Source organism: Anser brachyrhynchus (genome assembly GCF_964034855.1).
Source record: "Anser brachyrhynchus genome assembly, chromosome: Z".
NCBI classification, from domain to species: domain Eukaryota; kingdom Metazoa; phylum Chordata; class Aves; order Anseriformes; family Anatidae; genus Anser; species Anser brachyrhynchus.
In genome coordinates, this window is record NC_137697.1 from 58283182 (window position 1) to 58306238 (window position 23057).

Below are 23057 nucleotides of genomic sequence, written 5' to 3' on the forward strand. Positions count from 1 at the left end.
TGCGAAGATCCATCCGAGGACACGCGTCTATATGCAGCTGCCAGGACCCAAAACGGGCTCCGCCGGTTCGGGCGGAGCAGTAGAGCGGGGGAGGGGGGATGCGCATGCGCGGTGTGTCCGCGTGAGGCCCGTCAGGCTTGCGCTGAGGGTGCGGGTGCGGCCGCCATGGGGAAGCTGAACGTGGCCGTGCTGCGGTACCTGAGCGGGCAGCACTTCAGGGGAAGGCAAGGCAAGGCCCGGCCCGGCCCGGCCCGGCCCGGCCCCGCCCCGCCCCGCCCCGGGGGGAGGCGGTAAGTTCAGTCTCTGGGGTGATCTGGCGCTGTGCCACCCGTAAGCTCCCCTTCTGAGGTAACCGATCCGTTGTTCGCTTGCCCTGCTAGGTGGAAATGGGCATGAAGAACCACGAGATAGTTCCTGCCAGCTTGGTCACGCCCATCGCCAGCCTGAAGCACGGCGGCTGCAACAGGATTCTGAGAGAGCTGGGGAAGCACCAGCTCCTGGCTTACGAACGGACTAAAAGTGAGTTTGTTTTTTTGCGTTGGGATCCTTCTCTTGTTCCTCCCATTTTTTCAGCACCATAGCTTGGCGGAAGTATTATAGCTTAGCTTGGTACATTCAAGTATCCAGAGCATTTGCTAGCCTCATCTTGTCTTGGGCCTAGCTTGGGAATGTGAATTCTTTCAGCAACAAACAGTGTTGCTGATTTCTGAACTGCTGGTGCCAAGAAAGATGCCAGCCAAAAAGAAAGGAACAGTTAAGGATTTTTTGCTCAGTCAACAAATTAATGGAAAACCTAAATAATTGTTAGCTAATATAATATTCAAGTTCATGTAGGAATCAAGCCAAATGTGTTACAGTCTTAGAGCAGACAAACTGGAACAGACTGCAAAAGCCTTATACCTTCACCCAGTCAGAAACAATCACTAAATTAGTACTTATTCTGTCCCATTGTGTTAGTAGTGTTGGATTTCCTTCAGTCTTGCACTGCCATCTGGCTTTGCAAGCGTAATGTGGGAGTCTTCATGAAATTCATCTCCTTTTAGTCTCCATTTTTCAGAGCATTAAGCCTTGGTTTAGGTCTTTAAAACAATCCTGAATCCTTGCAGTGTCTCCTAAGTAATCATCCTTCAGAGTAATCCCATGCTGTTTGAAGTACTGTCATTGCTTGCATTAGCAAGGGGTTAACAAAATGTCTACCTTTTATCCATTTAATTTTCATAAGGCATGCAGGAATTTAAACTTACTGTCAAGTTGGGTTGATACTAGCCGACAGTAAAAATACTATTTGGGTGTTGTGTAGCATAAGCAGAAAAAAGAAGAGAGACCAAAATGAGAAGTTCTTTTAAAAGAAATGTATCCATAATATGGAATTAAATGTTGTGTAATTTATTTTTATCTAGCGGTCCAGGGCTATCAGTTAACTAATGCAGGATACGATTACCTTGCCTTGAGAACTCTGTCTTCCCAGCAAGTCATCAGTTCTGTTGGAAACCAGATGGGTGTTGGCAAAGAATCAGGTAATTAAAAAAATGTTTTCAGTATTTAATTTTTTTAGAGGAAACATGTCTGTATTTTTGCTGATGTTTTGTTGGAAACTTGGTGAATTTCCCTTTGGATAGTCATATCAGTTAATCTGTCAAACACCAAAATTTATGGGTCGCTTGGAGTTCTGTGCGAGTCTTTTGACTGCATTTGAATTTTTCCACAAGTGTTGTTCTACTCTGAACATTTCGTACAATTCTTGGATGATTCCTTAAAAGGTATTTTGCAGACAGGTGGCAGTTGTCTCATGCCTTGCAAAGAATTTTGAAGCCTTCCGTCAAAAAGGATTAACATCAGATTTTTCATCCCACCTAAAAAAAAAAAAAGTAATATGCAGTCCAAACTATTGGAGTGCTATCTTGTTTTCTCGTGCTCATATGTTGATTGTGATTTGGCACAGCATGTCTTTTGTCATTAAAGAATGAGCAGAGGATTACTGAGGACAAATAGTAGGAATAAAACATTAGCTAATTGCTAACACTGCTTGAAGTAAGAGGTCCTTTGAGTTTTCTGTCCAGTCGAAAGAGGTCTTTTCCAGTGTGTTATTAAAACCACTGGAGTTCAGCATTTGCCCTGTGTTTCCCTTTTGGGGGAGCTTTGATTTGGTCTGTGCTTGTCTATCCTGAGTATAGGAACGGTAAGTCAGAGAATTTGAATCATCTGAGTTCTTCATTTCAGTTACTTCTTATGTCGTAGTCTGAAAGACGTTTCAGATCAGATAGATATTTCTACTAATGGAGCAGCATATCTTCAACAATAATTTCTTCTTATTTGGATCTTTAATGTATAATATACAAGTTTAGTTGTCTTTTCTGTTAGAAGAAGTGTAGTTGCCATTCCAGAAATAGCAGTTATGAGAAGTCAAGTAAGATTTCTCACTGCACTGTTTCATTATATACCTGTCAGATACCATTTATTTATCAGATCTATGCTGCTGTTTTCTCTCCTAGATATTTATATTGTTGCAAATGAAGACAAACAGCAGTTTGCAATGAAACAACACAGGCTTGGAAGAACTTCCTTTCACAGCCTGAAAAATAAGCATGACTGCCATAAGCACAGACACAAAATGTCATGGCTGTATTTATATCGGCTAGCAGCCATGAAGGAGTTTGCCTACATGAATGTAGGTAGTTGTTTGCAGCATACTAACAAGGATGTGATAGACTGGAACGTACTTCTCAGATTATCTTCTCATCACTTCGTATTTGCAATACTGGTAGGATTTATGCTTTTTTTTTTTCTAGTGGACTTAAATTATGCATTTCAGAGAATGACAGTGCTAATGTGTCTTGTATACTTTCAAGTGATAAAATCAAACTTTGCCGTGGAAGTCATATGGAACTGAAGCAATTTCCATGAAATTTCAGGTGAAGCTGTCCAGTCATCTGAATCTTAATAAAGGCAGTAAATAAACTGGCGTCATTTCACTTAACCTTGTCTTAGAAAAGCAATGAAGAACATTCCTATATGCTAGGGAAAATTCGTGAAATATCTAGTGGTATTTTAGTCTTGTCAATTTAGATTACTTCCACAAACATAATTACAGAGTATTTGTTAGGGCTGTAAGCAGTAAGTTTCAAACTGGGAGGAGAGCTCACTGGGAGCACCCCTGCAGAGAAGGACTTAGGAGTTCTGGTGGATGAAAAGCTCGACATGAGCCAGCAGTGTGTGCTTGCAGCCCAGAAGGCCAACTGCATCCTGAGCTGCGTCAGCAGAGGTGTGGCCAGCAGGTGGAGGGAGGGGATTGTCTCCCTCTGCTTTGCCCTTGTGAGGCCCCACTTGGAGTGCTGCATCCAGGTCTGGGGCCCCCAACACAAGAAGCACGTGGGGCTGTTAGAGCAGGTCCAGACGAGGGCTACAAGGATGATCAGAGGGGTGGAGCACCTCTCCTGTGAAGAAAGGCCAGAGTTGGGGTTATTTAGCTTGGAGAAGAGAAGGCTTAAGGGAATGCTAATAGCTACTTAAAGGGGGCCTTCTGGAAAGCTGGGGAGGGACTCTTTTTCAGGGAGTGTTGTGATAGGACAAGGAGTAACAGTTTTAAACTAAAATAATGGTATATTTAGATTAGATATTAGGAGGAAATTCTTTGCTCAGGGTGGTGAGGCACTGGCACAGGCTGCCCAGAGAAGCTGTGGATGCCCCATCCCTGGAGGTGTTCACGGCCAGGTTGGATGGGGCTTTAAGCAGCCTGGTCTAGTGGAGGTGTTCCTGCCCATGGCAGAAGGGGTGGAACCAGGTGGTCTTCAAGGTTACTTCCAACCTGAGCCATTCTGTGAATCAAGTGAATGATTTGGTAAATATGGTTAGAGCAAGCTAACAGAGCTACAAAATACTGTGGCCTACCTTTAGTTAATTTTTAATGTAGTGTAATACTGGATATTAATATTTAAGAAGAAACTTCTGTCTTACTGAAGCTGAGTGTGGATTACCTGACCAGGCCAAACTGTATTTACAAGAACTGTGGAACCTTTTTCTAACACCCTATTCCCAATTATCTGCTGGTGGTTTCTTAAGCTAACAGACCAGATACGATTCTGCTGTTTTTCTATTCCATTGTGTTTTCCTGCCACATGCAGGATAACTAAACTCTGGAAAATAAAGAAGCATATTTAGTAGTGAAAGTTCAGATTGCTCTTCCTTCTTAAGCACATGATTTGATTTTTACAGTTAGCACTTGAATAATCCGTAGGATGCTGCTTCCACAATGATACTGCTTATCTTAGATTTGTAGTTTGTCACGTATGTAATGTTTTCTTAACGGTTATCTTTTATTTTTTCAATATGTTGTCTTTTTCCAGGCTTTGTATGACAGAGAATTTCGTGTTCCAAAACCTGTAGACTACAACAGGCATGCAGTTATTATGGAACTCCTTGATGGCTACCCTTTGTAAGTTTAGAAGCTTGAAGTCTCTGTTTTACAGAAACCCTAGCAATGATAGGTTCAGTAAGGCAGCAGGGATGGCATTTTTCCTTATCGTATGAGTCAATTCTGACCATGCTGAGTAAAGCTGTCAGGCCCACAATGGCTAGGGTTCTGCCTCATTATATTTGGAGAAATTGGTGAGAGAAGGAGAACTAAAATGATATTTTCTTTGTCCAAAGAGACTGGTGAAATAGACTTAATTTTTTTTAAGTACGAATACGTAGAGAAGAGCGATGTGATACAGAGGTTAGTGCTACAACCATTTTCTACACAGACATTGTATGTTCTATATGTTAGTGGTGATATTCAGTATTGAGTTGTATATCTTTCATGTTCTGACCCCAGTTCATGATCCATGATGTGGTAAAGATTCAGGAAAGATTAGAACTTGCCATTCTAGAACTTCTGTGTTGTTTTTTAACTTATTTGTGTGCATTGAACACCATGTACGCTCTGTTTTTTGTTCAAGGAAGATTACTTTTCTTCAGTTGTTCAACACCCAGAAACATGAAAAAATGTTGAATTTTATGTGAATGAATGGCTTGTTTTGTTTCCATAGCAGAATGCAAAATACCTATTTGATACTCTATATCATGTACAATAATAAAGGTTCAGTGTAATTAATCCCAAAGTATACAGTTGAAGAGTTACATTGAAGAAGTGCCTTTTAAGACTTTATCCTGTTTCCCTACCTTTGTTTGTTAAATAGTTCCACATCTGTCCTGTAGACAGAAAGCTTTAAAGTTACATGTGGGCATCTGCAGGGGAGGTTTGCCGTGCTCTCCCTGTTCTGCAGTTTTAACCTGAAGGAGATGCTGTACTAGATGAGAATTATCTCCGAAGATATCAGCTTAGATCACTTCCAAATTCAAAGAACAAGTGATATAGTTTATGATACAGACCTCTGGCTATAAGAAATGTCACCAATTAATTTTGCTATCAATATGAAAATATCGACAGCAGCCTATTACAGAGCTGCTAGAATTCCCTTGTGCTTTCTGTTAGTATGTGCAACTGATATATTCTCATAACACTATAGTGTTGCATTCAGGCCAAAATATACCACAAAATAGCTGTAAATGATGGCTTCTTCTTGACAGTTCCTGGTATAATGAGACAGCTGCCTATTTACTCTGCTTGTAAAAATAAGGTGATGTGTATTTTGCCCACTTCTGGGGCAAAATATATACTTTGCTTTTACTGGTGTATATTCTGGAGTGCTTTAAGGTTTGTTTGTTTGTTTTTTGGCTTTTCCTCACCACCAACTTAGTCTTGAAAATGTGTTTTTTGTGAGGTATTTGAATACAGGAAGACCTAAGTTACCTAGAACAATCCAGACATAAAAATTTGCGGATCTATTATTTAAATTAGGTGGCATAACCATCATGCGTGGTAGGAGGTCAAGAGACAAAGGGCTTTAGTTAAAATGAGAGATTTAGCCTGGAGATAGGAGAAGGTTTCTCCCCATGAGGACAGTGAGGCAGTGTGGCGGAGGTTGTACAGTATGTCTCCATCCCTGGAAACTTTCGAGCCCTCATTGGGAATGCTCTGATTAGTCTCGTCTAATCTCAGAATTGACCCAGCTGTGAGCAGAGCATTGGACTAGTAACTTCTGGAGATCCCTTATGACTCAAATTACCCTGTCATTCTGTCAGATGTAACTCATGTGCCTTGTCTATATTTTTAAATTAATTCCTTCAGGGTTCAGGAGATTTTCTTCTTTATTTAACTTTCCAGATGCCAAGTACACCAAATAGAAGACCCTGCTGCTGTCTACAGTGAATTAATGGATCTAATTGTAAAACTTGGCAATCATGGTTTGATTCATGGGGATTTCAGTGAATTTAATCCCATACTGGATAATGGTGATCATGTCACTATGGTTGATTTCCCTCAGATGGTATCAACATCACATCCAAATGGTATGGTATGAATGGTATGTACAAAGTTAAGGATGTATGCAAAATGCAAAATAAATCAGTTAAGTGCTGATACCAACAAATAGTCAACCATGATGTGATTTCATACGCCTGCTTCAAATTCGAATGTTTTCACCATACATTACAAATGCTATTTGTTTTATGAATGAGTGGCAAACTCCTTAGGATAAATTTGTAATTAATTGCTTCTCAGATAAAATTATTTCTTTCAGTTAAGAAATTAATAGAAATAATCTGTATTTACGTATGTATACTTAGACGTATGCTTTTTCACTTGGGATCACTGATGGTTGTTAATTTTCAAATAAAAGACAAGAAATGCAGAGTAAAAACTTGTCATACCAATAGACTTAATTACCTTGATTATTGCATTTGTACAATTCTGTATTTTTTAAACAGGTATTTTGACAAGAGATGTTAACCACATAAAGGAGTTCTTTAAGAAACGCTTCAACTACGAGAGTGAGCTCTTTCCATCATTCCAAGATATCAGGTAAAAAATGCCAGCTGACTCTTAGTTCTCCCATGGTATGGTAGTTATGTTGGTTTTATGAGAAAAATGGATGCCTCTGAGAGATGCTTTTAAGAGAAGTGAAGAGGGGAAAAAAGAGACTAACAATGCAATTTGAAATATTTTTGTCATTATTACAGTAAAAAGGATCCATATTGTCTTCATGTCTTCATTGGCAGTTACTAAAAGTGGTTTCCAAAAGCTGAAGCGTGTCTTAAAATCTTCTGCTGTCTCCTTTGTCTTACCTCTTGCAGCTAAGGGAAGGAGATCCATCCAAAAGCCGTAAATGTTACGGTGACGCAGAATTAGTTTCTCTCACTCTTAAGACCATATGTAACAGTCCTGGTGTATCAAGTATTAATCTAGTTTTCAATTTTAATTTTCAAAATGCTAGTACATGTGGTGGCTGCTTCTTCAAATATTATCATCCTCAAAGTTCTCTTCCTAATGTCATTTGTCTCTTTTGAAAAGCAAACTATTTTCTCATGTATTTTAAGAGCAATGCTGCTTCAGTTAAAAGGGTTTTATACCACTCTGAGCCCTTTCTCAAAGGGGAATTGTCTGTGTGTGTGTCAACGTATCCTTCGTTGCTCTGTATGCACAAGCATAATTTAAGTTTTGTATTTGTTAAAATCAAATCGTTTACTTTCAGTAAGTGCTGATTATGGAGATGGAATCATCTTGTATGAAAGTTTGGTTCTGTCAAGCCACATTCTGCTAACTACCCAAAGCCCTGCACTGTAATGTGTTGCCTATGTTCCAATGGAGTATACTGTCTTTGTTAATAGCATGGTAATTATAGTCTAACTTGATAGTATTTTTAATCCAAAATCTAGCATAATGATTTGATATGTTAAAAGAAAGCTCACTTCTGTTTCTCTCAGGAGAGAGAGTTCTCTTGACGTAGAGATTGCTGCCAGTGGTTATACAAAAGAAATGCAGGAAGATGATGAACTGCTTTACCCAGTGGGTTCTGATGAGGATGATCATACAACAGAGGAGAGGGAATTTGTAGAAGATGCGGAAAGTAACACCAACATCCTCAGCCAAGATAAAGAAAACAATGCAGACTTCATATATGAAGTGGTTTCTGAAAGCAGAACCTCTGAAGACTTGTATCACAGTAAAGATGCTGAAGCCACTGAAAGTAGTGAAAATTCACGAAGACTGAGTATGTCAGAGTTGAGTTCAGCCTTAGAAAAGGTTGAAGGGCAGCCTGTGCTTTGGAAGTCCAGTGAAGATGCAGAGAGTTGTGCAATTGGATTTTCTGAGCACAAAAGAATACCTGAAAATGCTGATGAAAATCAGACGGGTCCAGGAGAGGGCTGCAGTGGCAAGGACAACGAAGATGAATGCCCTGATCTGGTTGACTTGTCAACTTTAAATAAGGAATTGATGCCTTACAGGTAAATACTTATATTTACTGTCTAGGAGTGTGGTGAAATTTTCTTCCTTTATTTCTGGTAATAATGTGAGTAAAAGATTAGTTGATATTAAAATGCTGCTGCTGCTAAGTGACTTCTATGAATAAGTTTATAATTAGAATGCTCTTTCTCAGCCTCTGCCCATCACTCAGCTGAAAATAGCAAGAACAAACTCTTTGGAATATATTATTCAAATATATTTTCCTGAATGTCATACCATTTGGCTTTTAATGCCTTTACTGACACACTTGGAAATTCTTGCTTACCTTTAGGCTAACTCCTTTTTATATGAAATTCAAACCATTAGTTAGCAACCTCCCCCATGTACCTGAATGCATATACAAAGTTCATACACCCTCTTTTCTTCTTGCATTTTTCCTTTTTCATGAAATTGTATGCCTAGGCAGTCTACAGAATCTGAATTAATCTTTTTAGTGTTCTGAAGCTTCTTTTTCTTACACTACTTTGTGTAGTATATATGTGGCTATTGCACTATAATCCTTCCTGTCATAATATGTGTTTTTTGAGCTAGTGTTAATATTTCAAATGTAAATGTTGTGTAGTACTCAAATGTGCTGCTAGCAGTTTTGATTATATCTCAAAAAATTGACTAAAACATGATGGTCATAAAGGGAAATGATGTTTATCTCACTAAATTGAATAAAACATTAATTTACATATTTTAGAAATGAAGACAGTATGGTTCATATTGCGGAGCACAGAACAAGAACTAAAAGTACGTCAGCCAGCAGTGTTGGGAGCTGTTCAACCATTCCACTGGTAATTATTACCTAGTTTACTCTGATACTGTCTTGCTGTGTAGCTGTTAGTAGGTATTTGTAAAAATATCTTCTAGCAGTAACTGTGTTTAATTGATTACTACTGCCTACCTCTTTGGTTTGTAGTTCCTTGCTCACAGAAAAATAGGTCTGATACTTCCTAAGTGTTTACAGGTGAATTACATCCAGTGCTGTACTTCCTGTGTTGCTCTTTGCTCTTTCACAAAAGCTCTACTCGAGCATTAGCAACTTGAATTTCGTTTTTGTTGCTAGAAATGAATTCTGTTCCCCATAATTAATATTTGTGTATTTTAAATGTGCATGCTTGAGTAAAGATTTACCTTGGCCTTTTTTCGTCTGTCTTTTTAACACATCTCTTAACACATTTCTGAAACATATATATGAATTCATTGTAGTCGTAGTGTCTTTGGCAATATGAATTTGACTTTCAGCATTATATAAACCAATACTTTGTGGCAGAATTTTACATCTTTCTTCATCCCTACTCAGCATACTACCCAGTATGGCTACCTCTATCACAATTTAACAAGTTTATCTAAATTTTAAATGTAAGAAAGGCCAGTTTTATGTATAAATAAATGTGTTAGGGAACAGCATGTTTGCAAGTTGTCTAAGACATTTTTACAGGACTTCATGGGAAGGAAAGAGAGAGACTTTGTTGGTCATCCCTGTTCTCACTGTAGGACATGGCCTTGTATCTTCTTAAGGAGAAAAAGAATTAGCCTTGAATTATGAAATGAAGTAAAGAAGAGCTAGGATGACGGCTAGGAATTGCCTGGCTTCTGATCCACACAATATATATTTTTTCCCTTTCAGTTTGCTAACCTAAATGTATAGGATTTATTTTGGAATCTCCTATAGATCTCTGTTTGAAATTATATTTCTGTACACCAGTAGGTGGTAGCAGTGGTCACTCACTGTAGAAACCTTCCTGATTGTTTAGCAAATGCGTGTTCTTTTCTGTAGGCAGACACATCAAACTTGTTAAAATATTCAAATGGCATTTAAGTACCTAATATTCTGTTCTAAAAGAAAGATAAAAGCAGAAGCAGCTTTTGAGAGATTCAGCCACATAAACATCCTGTGTCAATTTACTTTGTGTAATCTTTGCATTTACATGCTCTTACGCTAAGTAAAATGTTTCTGCCCATTGTTAAATCTTATTTGAAGTTTTGAATACTAGAACGAAAGGAAGGATATGCATGATGAGCTATTTGTAACATAAGAACGTGATTGCAAAACTAAAAACACAAAAGGCACTGCAGTAAGTCCCACTGACCTGCTTAGAGCCAATGCCTGTTATTGCTTCTAGCACTTCTCTGTTGTTTATACAGCTTTCTCAATGGAGAAACATATTAAAACATAAGGAGGTTTCCAGATTAAACACACAGAAGGAATTCATATGGGCATGTATAAACAATAGTAGTAATAGCAGTAGGTGCAGTCATAGCTGGGTGCCTGTGCCAGAAAGAAAGCCTTATGAGTTACAGACAATAAGCTATTCCAGACAAAATGAAATTTCATGTTGTGCTTGTACAAATCTTTGTAGGGACTGCTGTAATTTAATTATAGGAAATAATGCAAATTATGCAAAAATCTAAATAATAAAAAAATGTTTATTCATTTTGCTTACAGTCAGGCTTAGGATGATGGAGAGACTAGTGAGACTTGCATGCCGTGGTTGAGCAGTAGTATTTTGTGAATTTACATTTTTACATAGTGAAAATATCTGGTATTTGTATTGCAAAATTTCTTCTAGCAAGCCTTGTATGAACTGTGAAGGAAGTCATCTGTCCACCAAAGTGGGAGAAGTAGAGAAGCCTTCTTTCAGAGCTCTGCCTGTAAAAAGCAGAGGATGACAGTTGCTCTACTAACAGAAGGAAAATATCAGTGGACCAGTTTAAACCAGTTCTTATCAGCTTTCTACAGGAATTTCTTCAGGAATATTTTTAAAGAGCATTCACAGATTTAATTTCCAAAATGCTCTTGGTTAAATACTGAGTTCTGCTAAATTTCTGAGGAAAGAAGGACAGATCATATACTACTCTTTTTATTCACATTTTTGATAGTCAACCTGCATGTGGTAAAGCTTAGGAAACTACTATTCAGGTGAATACTATGTAATTACTACAGTATTTCTACTGAAGTCAGGATTGGGTACCTGGATTTATTGACTACCTTGTATTTTCTTAATTTAGTTGTATTAGTAACAGCAATTTTTAAACAGTGTAACTTGCCAAAATAATTCTTTCTGGTTCCTGACTTAACTACCAACTTATTACTTCATGTGCTGCACTGAAGTTGAGCTGACAGTATGATAAACAAAAAACAAGGCAACAGAAATTGGGGTAAATGCAAAAGAAATGTTACTAAATTGTGTGGTGATTTCGCACCGGTAGGTACCTTAGCTCCTCCATGCTTCTCTTAGCCCCATCCTCAGGTGGAAAAAGGGGGAGAAAACATGACAACATAAAAAATATGCGTGGGTTGTGATAAGGACAAGGAGCAAACTGCTCCAGCACAGGTCCCCCACGGGTGGGCGGCAGCTCCCCCCAGACCCCCTGCTCCTGCGTGGGCTCCTCTCCACGGGCTGCAGCTCCGGCCCGGGGCCTGCTCCTGCGGGGGCTCTCCATGGGCCGCAGCCTCCTCCAGGCCACATCCACCTGCTCCACCGGGGGCTCCTCCACGGGGGGGCTGCAGCGTGGAGATCTGCTCCGTGTGGGACCCAAGGGGTTAGGGGGGACATCCTGCTCCACCAGGGGCCTCTTCACAGGCCACAGGGGAACTGCTGCTGCCTGCCTGGAGCACCTCCTGCCCTCCTGCTGCACTGAGCTCAGGGGCAGTCCTGACCTTAATGGGAGAGTGCCTCACAGCAGGTGAAAAGCAGAGGAGGGATTCCACATCACTGACTGCTGCTCTCTTAGCCGCATTTGTGATAGAGTTGTTTTCAGTTAGAATTGTACTCAGACCATTTGTAATCCAAGTATTGTAAAATCAAGGTGCTAAAAAAATGTAGCCGCAAACCCGGTAATTATTGTAGGGCATAAAATACTCTCTTGGTCCCTTTTCTACTTACAAGATGTTTGTCAAATCTTTAAGCACAGGACATTATCATTTTTGTTGAAGACATGTATTTTGCACTGAAAAGTACTGGTTCATTATGATTCCTGTAAGAAAGGCACTTAAACCCTGCAAGATATCACCTAAGATGCTTTTTATTTGAGCTAACACTAAAAAAAAATAGCACAGATGATCTTACACCCCTTCAAATGCTGGAGCCCTGAACATGACTCCAAACCGCATACCAACAGTGCAGACCTTGTCTGTAGCAGAGGTTCTCCCCTTTCTCTCAGTTGAGATAATTATATGATTTTCTTACAAGGAAACAACTCTACTTCTACTGTCAAGCAGAGGTGATGTTCTTATGAGAACTTCTTGCTGCTCTGTTAGATAAAGGCAAGACCACAGAGCAGTGGTAATCACTGGTACCAAGCGGAAGCTGCCTGCAGGCTCGTCTGTCACAAGGAGCTGGAAGGAGTTGACTGAGTTTGCTTCAGGCCAAGGGATTTGTGCAGCCCAGCACAGGCCTGCTGGCCACACAGTCTGAGCAGCATAGCACAGGGCAAGCCTGGGCAAACTCGAGTTAACCCTGGTGTGGATCACCAGCTGCTCAGTGCATGGTGGCCTTCTCGACAGGTTCACTACTACCACATGTTCATGTTAGTACTGACGATACAGTGTCATTATGATATGTCTTAGTACTAAACGATCTTCAAAAAGTTCTGATACTGAATTGTTTGTTTATTTGTAGGAACTGGTGAAAAGGAAGATAAAACGCCAGCTGACGAAACAGCAAAAGTCTGCTCTGAGGCGACGACTACAGAAAGGAGAGGCAAACGTTTATACCAAACAACGTCGAGAAAATATGCACAACATTAAGTCAAGCTTGGATGCAGCTAGTTTCTGGGGATAATTTATCATAGCTGCCACAGAACATGAGAAAACTCACAGTACACACAGCTGAAACAGTTACTTAATAACCAACAATCCTTTTATACAGTGGAGGAAAAGTTCTTTACAACACAATGTATTTCTGGAAATTAATAAACATCACTGTGGTTCCTCTGATTTTGTTTGCATGATTTTGTTTTGTGTTTCTAATTAAAAACTATTGACTGTAATTTAAAATAAATTAGTAGCACTAGGTAAGATCATTTAAATACAGTATTTCCAACAGTATCTTAAGTCAATTTTACTGTTTTTGTATAGATTAAGAATCTTCTACTGTGCAGAGGACCCCTCTTTTAAAATTTTTCCTTTGTTCCTTAAAACTATTTTTTGCAATGACATGAAATTTAAATTTGAATTCTGCCCTCGTGTTATAGATATTTGATTTAATTAAAAATCACAAAAAAATACAAACTGATAGCTTGTAGTACCCTATAAAATTTCTTTTGAACCTGTACAAGGATCATCAAACAATATAATATACATTCTTTGAACCAAGCAGTTCTTATTTGTCCTTTCACTCCAAGATCTCGTATAGATCTTGTCCAGAAAGAAAAGAAATAAATAAGTGCTGTACAGATCTGGCGGTCACTCAGGTTTTGAATTTGCCTGTGCAGTTACCGATAAATTTAAGTAATTTAACAATTTACATGATGTGGTAAGCATTCTGAACTCTTTTCAAAAATATCACCGTGTATTTTATTATGTTATGTCCTCGGTCTCTGAAGACCTAGAAAAACAAGTACCTTGATGTATCTGTGATTTAGGTGAAGTAAGAGCCTTCCTACCGATGTATGACATGGTAAAGTTTGTCATCAATCTATAGTTAGCAACGTTTTAAATCTTTTACTTGCCTGGGGAAATGAGGGAGTTTGGATTTTGAGGTTGATTTTATACTCACACCTGATACTATCTATTCTACTTTGCCCGAACTGAAAATCAGCTTTTAGTCTATTGAGGAGTTACAGCCTCTGTCCTGTCTTGCAGCATACTCTGCTTTGAAAGTTTTTAACTTCTGTCTTCTTGCTGTTACAATAAAAAAACTAGTCTTAGCTAGCAGCAGCATATATTCTTAAAAGCATGGCAGGCCAGTGCAGAGATGTGTTAGGTAAGTGCTTCTTTTAGCATCAAAGCTGCAGGAAAGTCTGGTGACAGAAGTAAGGAAGTCCAATTAAATCTTACATGTAAGTGATTGTTATCAAGGTATGTAGGGCTGTTTCCTGATGCAGATAGCTCTTTTTAGCACGGGCAGAAAAGCAGCCTAAATGAATTTAATTTTATTTCCATTTTAAATGTTAAGGGAAAAAACATCTTTTTGTTTCTACACTCTTATCTGTTAAGAGGTTGTTTCAGTGACTGCTTAACAAGATTTCAGTTGCCGCTCTTTGCATAAGATGTGCACGCACTTTCTGGCTTCTAATTTAGAACTTTTCACAGTGAGTGAATTCTTTCTGGTGCATGACCTTAAGTCTGTCTTGGTAATGGGTTCCAAAAATATACAAAGCCTGTCCCATTTGATTGTGCTCCATGAGAATAGAAAGGATGGAATGATGGAAATCTATGCTGTTTATTTTCAAAATGTTCCTTTAAAGCATCCATTAACTCTTTTAAAGGTATTCTAATGAATGGCTGTAAGTTATCATTTTCATTTACTCTGCCAGATGAGACTTTTCAGAGAGTAGAGTTAGCAAGGGAGTTACAGCTTAATGTATCTTTATTAAGCTTTTTTTTTTTTTTTTCCAAAGCAGCAGAATTCCTGAAATGTCTGAAGTCATCAAAGGTTGCAACAAAGTTTACACATGGAATGAACTTTAGAGCTCTCTTCAGAGTGAACTTAGGAAAATGCAGAGGTTAAGACAATAGCATTATTGACTGTCTTAGCAAACTCACCTAGCAAGGAATGTGTGGGTTATAACAAAATGGGTTTTAAATATTTTAGTAAGTGTTAGTTCATTATTTGTTAGTTCACTATTTTGTAAACAAAACCTGAAGATAAAGAGCAGATACGCATTGTACAATGCACACTCTATAGATGAAACAGTATGTATTGAAACTTGCAAGTGATGGAGGTACAAGGTTGCGTAGCAGTTTTCCACTGCTGCATCCTTAAAAATTATTATTATTACTGTTTGGGAAAGACTGCACAGTAATTAAAGAACACATCCTTACTTTTGGATTTTTTCCAGATCAGGAAGACTTTACTGGAATTTAAATAAAAGTAATCTGAGCAAAACAACTGATTTGTACAGCTTATGCCTCTTACAGAAATGTGTATAGCAGCAGTGTATTTGCATGCGTGCTTCAAGCTTTTGCCAGTGCATCTGTGTCTGTCTTGATTGGAGTGCCTGTTCAGACCTCTGCACATCCCACAGGTCCTTTTATACATAAATAGTTTAGTTCACTGGCATTTTATTACATTTATTGTATAGGGAGTGGGAAACTGCTTTTCAGTAAAACAGATTCAAGTTGGGTTAACCTAATACATCACAAGTTTAATTTTGCTAATTGGATTAATTTTCCATTTGCCGTTAATATCGTTCTTCTGTTACATAGTTAAAGGAAGAAAAAAATCATACTTTTTATTGAATTTGTTGTTTTTAAACAAGTCTGCATGCTACCTTCATGCTATCGAGTTTACTACAGCTTTACATCTTAATGAAGTATTTCCTTATATTTGCAATATTTTCGTACACTTTGAGAGTCTTGGTGAGCAAAGGAGTCTCTTTATTCACTAGGTATGAGCCAGAGCAGTCTTTGTCGCAGCACATCGTCAATAACCTGATGAAACAAACTTCTTTCTCGTCGTGATTAGCTTCTCTCCCTGGCCTGTGGGTGGGTGTGTTTAACAGAAGGAAGGAGTAGGAAAGAGCCTGTCAGTCTGCCTTTACAGCTAAGTAGCACAGCATACAGCAAAGATAAGCAGTCCGGGGAGGTGGGCCTTCCGGAGGGTCGCCGAGGTTGAGGCAAAGCCTGACTGGGGAGATTCCTCAGGAATCCAGCGCATCAATGAGCTGCAGAAAGTTGGTACAGGACTTGCCTGACTCAGGCATGAGGGCAGCGTGTGGCTGCTTTCTGGAAAAGCAGAGCAGAGATGGACAGAACCTGGGAGTCTCTGCAACTTGTAATTGCCCATGTTCTGCCTCATCGAGAACCTGCCCTAGTATTTAAAGACTGTAAGTACTAAAGATAACTGTTTTACTTCCTTGATAGTGAATTTATTTAATTCAAATGTCTGTTGTAGCCAAAATATTAAGAGAGAGAAGTAATTAATTTGTTTGTATTTGTGTGCATACCATGAACTATCATTATTTTATCCTGCCTATTGAAGGCAGTGTTGCTGCTTATTTTTTAAGTTTGCATTTCAGAAAACTAATTCATAACCTTTTCTTAGGATATTTAATTACATTCTAGTAATACGGTAAAAACTTTACTGCTCGACAGTTTTGGAAAACTTTATGCCAACTCCTTTTCTGCGGTTAGTTTGTCCTATGAATTGTCTTTCTTAACTGTAGAACTGCAAAACGTCAAATATTACAATCTTTGTGTTTACACAGATACAGTGCAAAATGCTGCTTCTCAAGCATAAGATGTTTTCCTGCAAGTATTTGAAATGAGGTTTACCCCCCCCCCCCCCCGTACCAGACTTGACTATGGATGCACTTTTTAAACCTTGCCAAAACTCTTCACGTAATTATTCTCTTTCTCTCTCATTTTAAAAACTGTCCCTTGTGAAATGTTCTGAAGTACTTTTCAGTAGGTGGCATATAATAAACTGGCCTGATGCATCCCTTGAAACAGAGTTCAATGCAACTCACATCATGGAAATATGAGTATTTAAATGTGAATTTATGATTTGAGTGGGGCTATGCATGGAGTGAAGTGCTATTTAATTAGCAATTGCTTAGAAAATACATCCACAGATTTCATACAACGGAAAAAAAAATCTTCAACAGATCGAATGAAACAATAGTTAAATTCCATTGTTCTCACAGTTTTCTTCACAGGTGAATGAGATCTCTTAATCTCATGCCCCCAAATCCCATACTACATAAACATTTTGATTGTATACTTAGTATTTTGCTGGGTGCCATTTCAGTCTGAATCACTTAGTCAATCATTTAACATTCAGACAATGCTGGAGCGATGTTAGATTTTTAGGAGGGAGTTTTATTTATTTATTTATTTAACATTCACTTTTAATTGTAATCTGCTGTGTGACCTAAGGTACACTGCAGAGACGTTTATTTAATCTCCACTTCATTCATTTGTCAACAGCTCAGTTAGAGTTAATAAAATCAGTCTCATACAATCAACTGTTCCCTTTTAAGCTTGCTATAGAAGGAATAAAGACTTCAAGACATGGCTAGTGATGGACCTAGGGGAAAAACCCATGTACATCTGCATTAAACAACTCCATTTGCCAGATTTTTATGCTCATAGCCACACTGAAAAGTCAGAGGCTGACCCAGTAGTTCCCTGGGACTAAGTTGGATTTACTATTGTAGAAGGATGCTACTCTTGTGTGACTGTAGCATAAGGATCTGTCCCAGAGTTTAAGAGTCTGACATCTGTTTCTCAGGCTACCCCACAGGAGGTTTTTATGCTGCTGGGTAGGTTTGTATTACTGTTGCAGTCTTGGGACCTCATGGTGCAGTCTGTGAATGTACACACATCACAGGAACAAAGAATTTGATCGGGGTGCAGCGCGGTGGGTGGGTTGGAGTAGAGGGGCATTCCCTTTCATAAGTTTCCACTGGTAACCAGTTCCTGCAGATCTACTGACAAGGCTTTTATTGAAAGTGTATGTACAAGCTGCTTGGACAATGCGTTTGTGACCACCCACAGATCTAAGGGAGGGAGAAATGATTAAATAGAAACAGAAGTGCATGTGGCTTGGAGTAATTTTTTTTTCTCCTTTAGATTTTCTGAGGTATGAAAAGAATTTTGAAGGCATTCTAATATAGATTTAACCTATATAGGCTTGAAGTTGCTGTATGTGCCACCAATTCTGACTGGTGACAGACATTCATAGTGCTTTGTCTAGAAGTCAGATGAGAATTTACATGTATTCTTTTTATCTTCAGCAAAAAGTCATCTTTAGATTTAGGTGGTGACCATCTCTGACTTTTAATCAGATTTAAAGAAAGCAAGCAAGTATTAGACCAGAAAGAAGATAATGGCTCATGTTTCCCCATGGGACCACGTCCACATCTCTTACAAACACATTACTTTTAGACCTTATTGGAAAGAACAAAATAAGAATGAAAGCCATTTAGGGTCTATTTGCTGCAGCAGCAGCTACCTCTTTCACAATGTGGTCTGACTCAGTATATCAAGAGGACTGAATTTTGCTAGGGCAAGATGTCAGAGCAAGTCTGCTTGTCACTGCTCAGCACCACATACACTTTTTGTTCCCATTCCAATCAAGGAGTCTTTGCTTGCTCTGGCCCAATGCTTTGGTCTGTTGGGAATGCCTCCACAGAGGGCTTTCTTCAGCAGGAGCAGGGAGAGATAGGAGGTTCAAAAGTCCCTGGGTGCAGCTTGCAGGAGCAAATACAGTGAGTGGTGCTGTGCCTGATGCAGCAGTGCTCCTTCTGGGCTAGTATCTCCCCAGCAGAGGCAGAGATGATGGGATTTGGGAAAGATGAAAGACCATGCCTGGGTGCCCTGGCAACAAGACAGCAGGGACAGTTTGTTTCTCTGAAGTCCTCCATGCCATTAGAATGCTTCATCCTTATAGTGGTAGGCAATCTTTGGGGCAGGAAAAAAAAAAAAAAAGAAAGAGAGAGAGAGAGAGAAATTGAAAAAAGGCAAAAGGGATATTCCATACCATATAGAATCATAGAATGGTTTAGGATGGAAGGATTCTTAAAGATCATCAAGTTCCAACCCCCCTGCCATGGGCAGGAACACCTCCCACCAGACCAGGTTGCTCAATGCCCCATCTGTCCTACCCTTGGACACTTCCAGGAATGGGGCATCCACAGCTTCTTTGGGCGACCTCTTCCAGTGTCTCCTCACCCTCATAGTAAAAATCTCTTCCTTACCTGAGTCTATCCTCAGCCTGTCTTCACAGGAGAGGTACTCCATAGCTCTGATGATCATTTTTGTGGCTCTGCTCTGGACCAACTGCAGGTCCAGGTCTCTCTTGTGCTGGGAGCCCTGCTACTCCATACCCCGGACTCTGGAGGGCAGAGCAGAGGGGGAGAATCACCTCTCTCGCCCTGCTGGCCACTCTGCTTTTGATGCAGCCCAGGATACAGCTGGATTTCTGGGTTGCAAGTGCATATTGCTGGCTCCTGTTGAGCTTCTCATCAACCAGTACCCCCAAGTCCTTCTCCACAGGGCTGCTTTCAAGGTATTTCTCACCTAGTCTATGCTGGTGTTTCAGAGAGCCCCTCTGCTCGTGCATTAGACTGGGAGGGAGGCTGGGCATCTGGTTTGGATTGTTGGAAGCCCTAACTTCAAGAAGAATTAAAATTGAGCGTTGGCCATGTAGAACAGTAAAGAGGCATTTTCTGCTGCTTCCGTGCTAGGCAATGGGCATAGCTGAAATACATCTGAAACAAAACTATTACCAGCTCGTACCGTTCCAGACAGACCCTTGATGATACATGGGTCAACCACTGTGCTGCCAATTGTACAGACCTCCTAGTATTATTTTTTCAAAGGCAGTTAAACTTAATAAGCAATGACTTTTACTGGAACACTAAAGAAAGTCTGTTCATCAAAGGCTGCATCTATATTAGATGTGGAGATGGAGCAATAATGTAGTTTTGCAACAAATGAATATTACAACAATGAGTATTTGTTATTGGTGCTCTGTGAGTGAATGAATGAAGTGGCCCTGTGGCTGCCACACCTTCTGTGATGGTGGTAGCAAGGGAGACCCATGTTCCTGCTGGAGCTCTTTCTAGACTGTGAATTTATCCAAACTGTGTTGCGTTCCCTTGGAGGTATAGCAACAAGCAATGTAGTCCAATTGGAGAAGATCAGTAGGTCAAAGCAGCTAAGGCTAAAGGCCTTACATGTTCATCATGTGGTTCCAGCATATAGGAGCTTTGGACTAGATTCATTTGGAGCCATTGGACAAAAATGCCTGCAAACTTTGATTCAAATCTATCCGAAGAACAGGTGATTAGTTTGGGTTTTTATATCCCCTGTCGGGGTTGCAATACCTTGATCTTGCACCTGAAACAGATCTTTAATTTCTGTTTCTTTAGAGAGAACATTCATTCATGTAGCACTAATCCTCTGTGAAACTGCAACTGCATGGAGTAAATGTGATTATTTATTGCAAAACTACGTTCTTGCACCATCCCAGCATCTAATAGAGATGCAGCCTTTGAGGAATAGATTTTCCTTAGTGTTCTAAGAAGAGCTGCATCCAAAGGAACTGGGGTTCTCCTAGGACCACTACAGAAATATTTCTGCTCTCCATAGCTTGTCCAGCACAGGCAGTGTTGGTCAGAGCACGGTTGCCTCTGACACTTGGTGCATGACACTTAACATAGACTCACAGTTTACACTGAGGTCAATCTGAAAATGAGAATCATGTTGGAGATGAGAAGAAGGTGACAGAGATGTGCTTAGGGTAAATGAGTAATTTCTGTGCCCATTTCCTCCAAGCTGAATAAGAACAAAGTGAATTAATTTAACAGTTGTCAGTAACTTAGATCACGATAGATTTTATTTCCTAATTGTTCTGACAGTACATTCTCCTGTCCACTGTGGGTCTGTTCCACTTCCTAGAGCAGTCAAGCTGGATTCTGCATTTGTCAGCAGAATTTTACATAAACTTTTCCTGAGTGCAGTCTACATGGATAGAATATAAAGCGTGTTTAACTTCCTCCATCCAGCCAAATGAATAAGTATTTTATGTTAAAGGACTAAGCATCTTTTTTTTTTTTTTTTGGGGGGGTGGGGGGAGGGGGGTCTTTTTTTCTAGACCTTACAAAATAGATCATGGCAACGTTCTATTGAAAAATATGAAAACAGTTATCTTAAGAAACAAAAATGTATAGCAGCTAAGTGTAGTAACCAGTGAAAAGCTTTTTGCCAGTTGAACTTGAACCAAAAGAGATCGGAGAATTCTGCAGAAAGCAAATAAAGACAGGGAATCAGGGTGTCTCAGTCAATCAGATGTGATGGAAAGCCGGCAAAAGAGTGAGCGCTTTTTTCATCTGCTGTAATCAAAATGATAAGAAAATCTGTTTAATAGAAAACAAATTCAATTCAGATGATCAAGCTGGGGACTGGTCTGCGTGAGAATGATACAGAATTTGTGTTAGCTATTTTAAAGAAAAAGTTAAATAAGTCTGGGTTGCTGTGATATCATTGATGCTGTCTGAAGAAAGTTATTGACCAGGAAGTTTCTTAAGTTTTTCACGGGTGTCTTAGGAAGAAAAGAAATGAAAAACCGAGGGAAGTGAGAGCAGGAAGGCTTATACAAGGAAGGCTTATACAATGTCGAAAAACGGGATAAATGCTTAGTTCTACAGACGAAACGAGGTTTCCATGCAGGGGAATTGTTTGCCTGAATTTTCTGTAAGAGTTTCCCAGTGACTAAGGAAATCAATGGGAAAGGACTCACTTGAGAAAGCACTTTGTTCTTACAGGTCCCGTTTCAATACATACTATGATACGTCCAGAGGTAAATCTGTTTCATCCTCATTTGGTTTACTTTCCTGTGAGTCTGATCAATGGAGACACAGGACAGCCACGCACAGTAGTCCTCTCAGGTAAGAAAGCGTTCTCCTTCCAGCAGGGATGTTAGAGTGAGCTCTGCAGGGAGACGGGGAACAAGATAAAGGATGGTGATTCCTAGGTCTTAGCTAGCCCAATTGTGTCTTAGAAAATGAAGTAGAAGATTCTGAGATCGATAAGCAATTAATTGAAGATGTAAACGGAAAGTGTTACCTACAGGTTTAACAGAAATAAGTGGGATGTTTGGGAAGAAGATTGGGAGAAGCCGGTAAAAACTTGCAACAAAAGGTTTGGGTGGAAATTGAAACAAGGGACAGTAACTAATAAGGAATAGAAATGATAAAAAAGGGGGGATAGGAAATCAAGGAAATGGGCAATACCCAGAACAAAGCCGTTTTAAGGAAAAGCCCCCTTGGGTGCATAGTGGCACATGGGAAGGATATTGTCAGAACTGGGGGGGCACAGAAAGCAAGAGGACTCTCCTTAAGCATTGCAGTCAAGGGTGGCCACTATACAAGCTTGAGGATGGAGCTAAATGGCCACTTTATGGATGAATCGGCTAGAACGCTATCCTGCAATTAGTGTTGTTTTTGAGGAGAGAAGGAAAACGGGATGAAATGTTGTACACTGATACGTTGTTTCAGCATCCTGGAGGGAAAAAGGTATGGAATTAAGCTGGCCCCTGACTGAGCCTTTGGTGAAAGTACAGGCTGGAGCAAGATCAAAAGAAGCGTTAAAAGGGTTATTGAAGGTGCTAAAGGTGTGGCATGTAGTATTTGACAAAGCTGTTTGAAGCTGAATGAGCAGGGAAAGAGGATATCAAAATCACAGGTGTGAGCCCTCTGGGGCCTCTGGTAAATACCAAAATCTGGTTAAATTGGGAATTGAGAATCTATTCTAACAAGGCCCGAAAGAAACCCCTATGGCATTTTTGGACCAGCTTTGAAATGCAGAGAAGAAAAAAAATATACCAGTTTGGACCTGGCTTCGGAAGACAAACAGAGGCAATTGGCTAGCCTCTTTCTAGGACAATCAGGTCCTGATGTCAGAAAGAAATTGTCTTAGGTTGCAGGATAAACTTGCAACAGTCAGAGCAGGAATGACGGGGACCAGGGGCATCTATCGTAGCAGATCCACTGGTTGAAATAAAGCTAGGAATGAAGAGAGAGGCATGGATTTTTAGGTTGGATATGGGAGCTT

At 39.7% G+C, this 23057-nt stretch overlaps 1 protein-coding gene across 4 annotated transcripts; it reads left to right on the forward strand.

The window, feature by feature from the left end:
* Positions 1-82: 82 nt before the first annotated feature.
* Positions 83-13271, forward strand: LOC308185091 (serine/threonine-protein kinase RIO2-like). 4 transcript variants are annotated; one of them, XM_080572818.1, is made up of 10 exons: positions 83-234; positions 381-519; positions 1401-1517; positions 2493-2761; positions 4344-4432; positions 6206-6390; positions 6808-6901; positions 7804-8324; positions 9058-9123; positions 12955-13130. In XM_080572818.1, the coding sequence occupies exons 1-9, from the start codon at positions 166-168 to the stop codon at positions 9075-9077; spliced, it is 1503 nt and encodes a 500-aa protein (XP_080428944.1). In that variant the 5' UTR covers positions 83-165; the 3' UTR covers positions 9078-9123; positions 12955-13130. The 4 variants fall into 4 exon arrangements, with proteins under 4 accessions (XP_080428944.1, XP_080428941.1, XP_080428942.1 ...); XM_080572815.1 differs by having other exon boundaries at positions 84-234; positions 7804-8325; positions 9030-9123; positions 12955-13271; XM_080572816.1 differs by having other exon boundaries at positions 92-229; positions 7804-8325; positions 9030-9123; positions 12955-13271.
* The last annotated feature ends 9786 nt before the right edge of the window (positions 13272-23057 follow it).

Excerpts from the sequence above, each read along its gene's own strand:
- LOC308185091 (XM_080572815.1), top strand. The coding sequence starts at position 166 with ATGGGGAAGCTGAACGTGGCCGTGCTGCGGTACCTGAGCGGGCAGCAC. Across the intron at positions 4,433-6,205 it reads CTCCTTGATGGCTACCCTTT|ATGCCAAGTACACCAAATAG; the intron begins GTAAGTTTAGAA and ends TTAACTTTCCAG. Across the intron at positions 6,391-6,807 it reads ATCAACATCACATCCAAATG|GTATTTTGACAAGAGATGTT; the intron begins GTATGGTATGAA and ends TTTTTTAAACAG.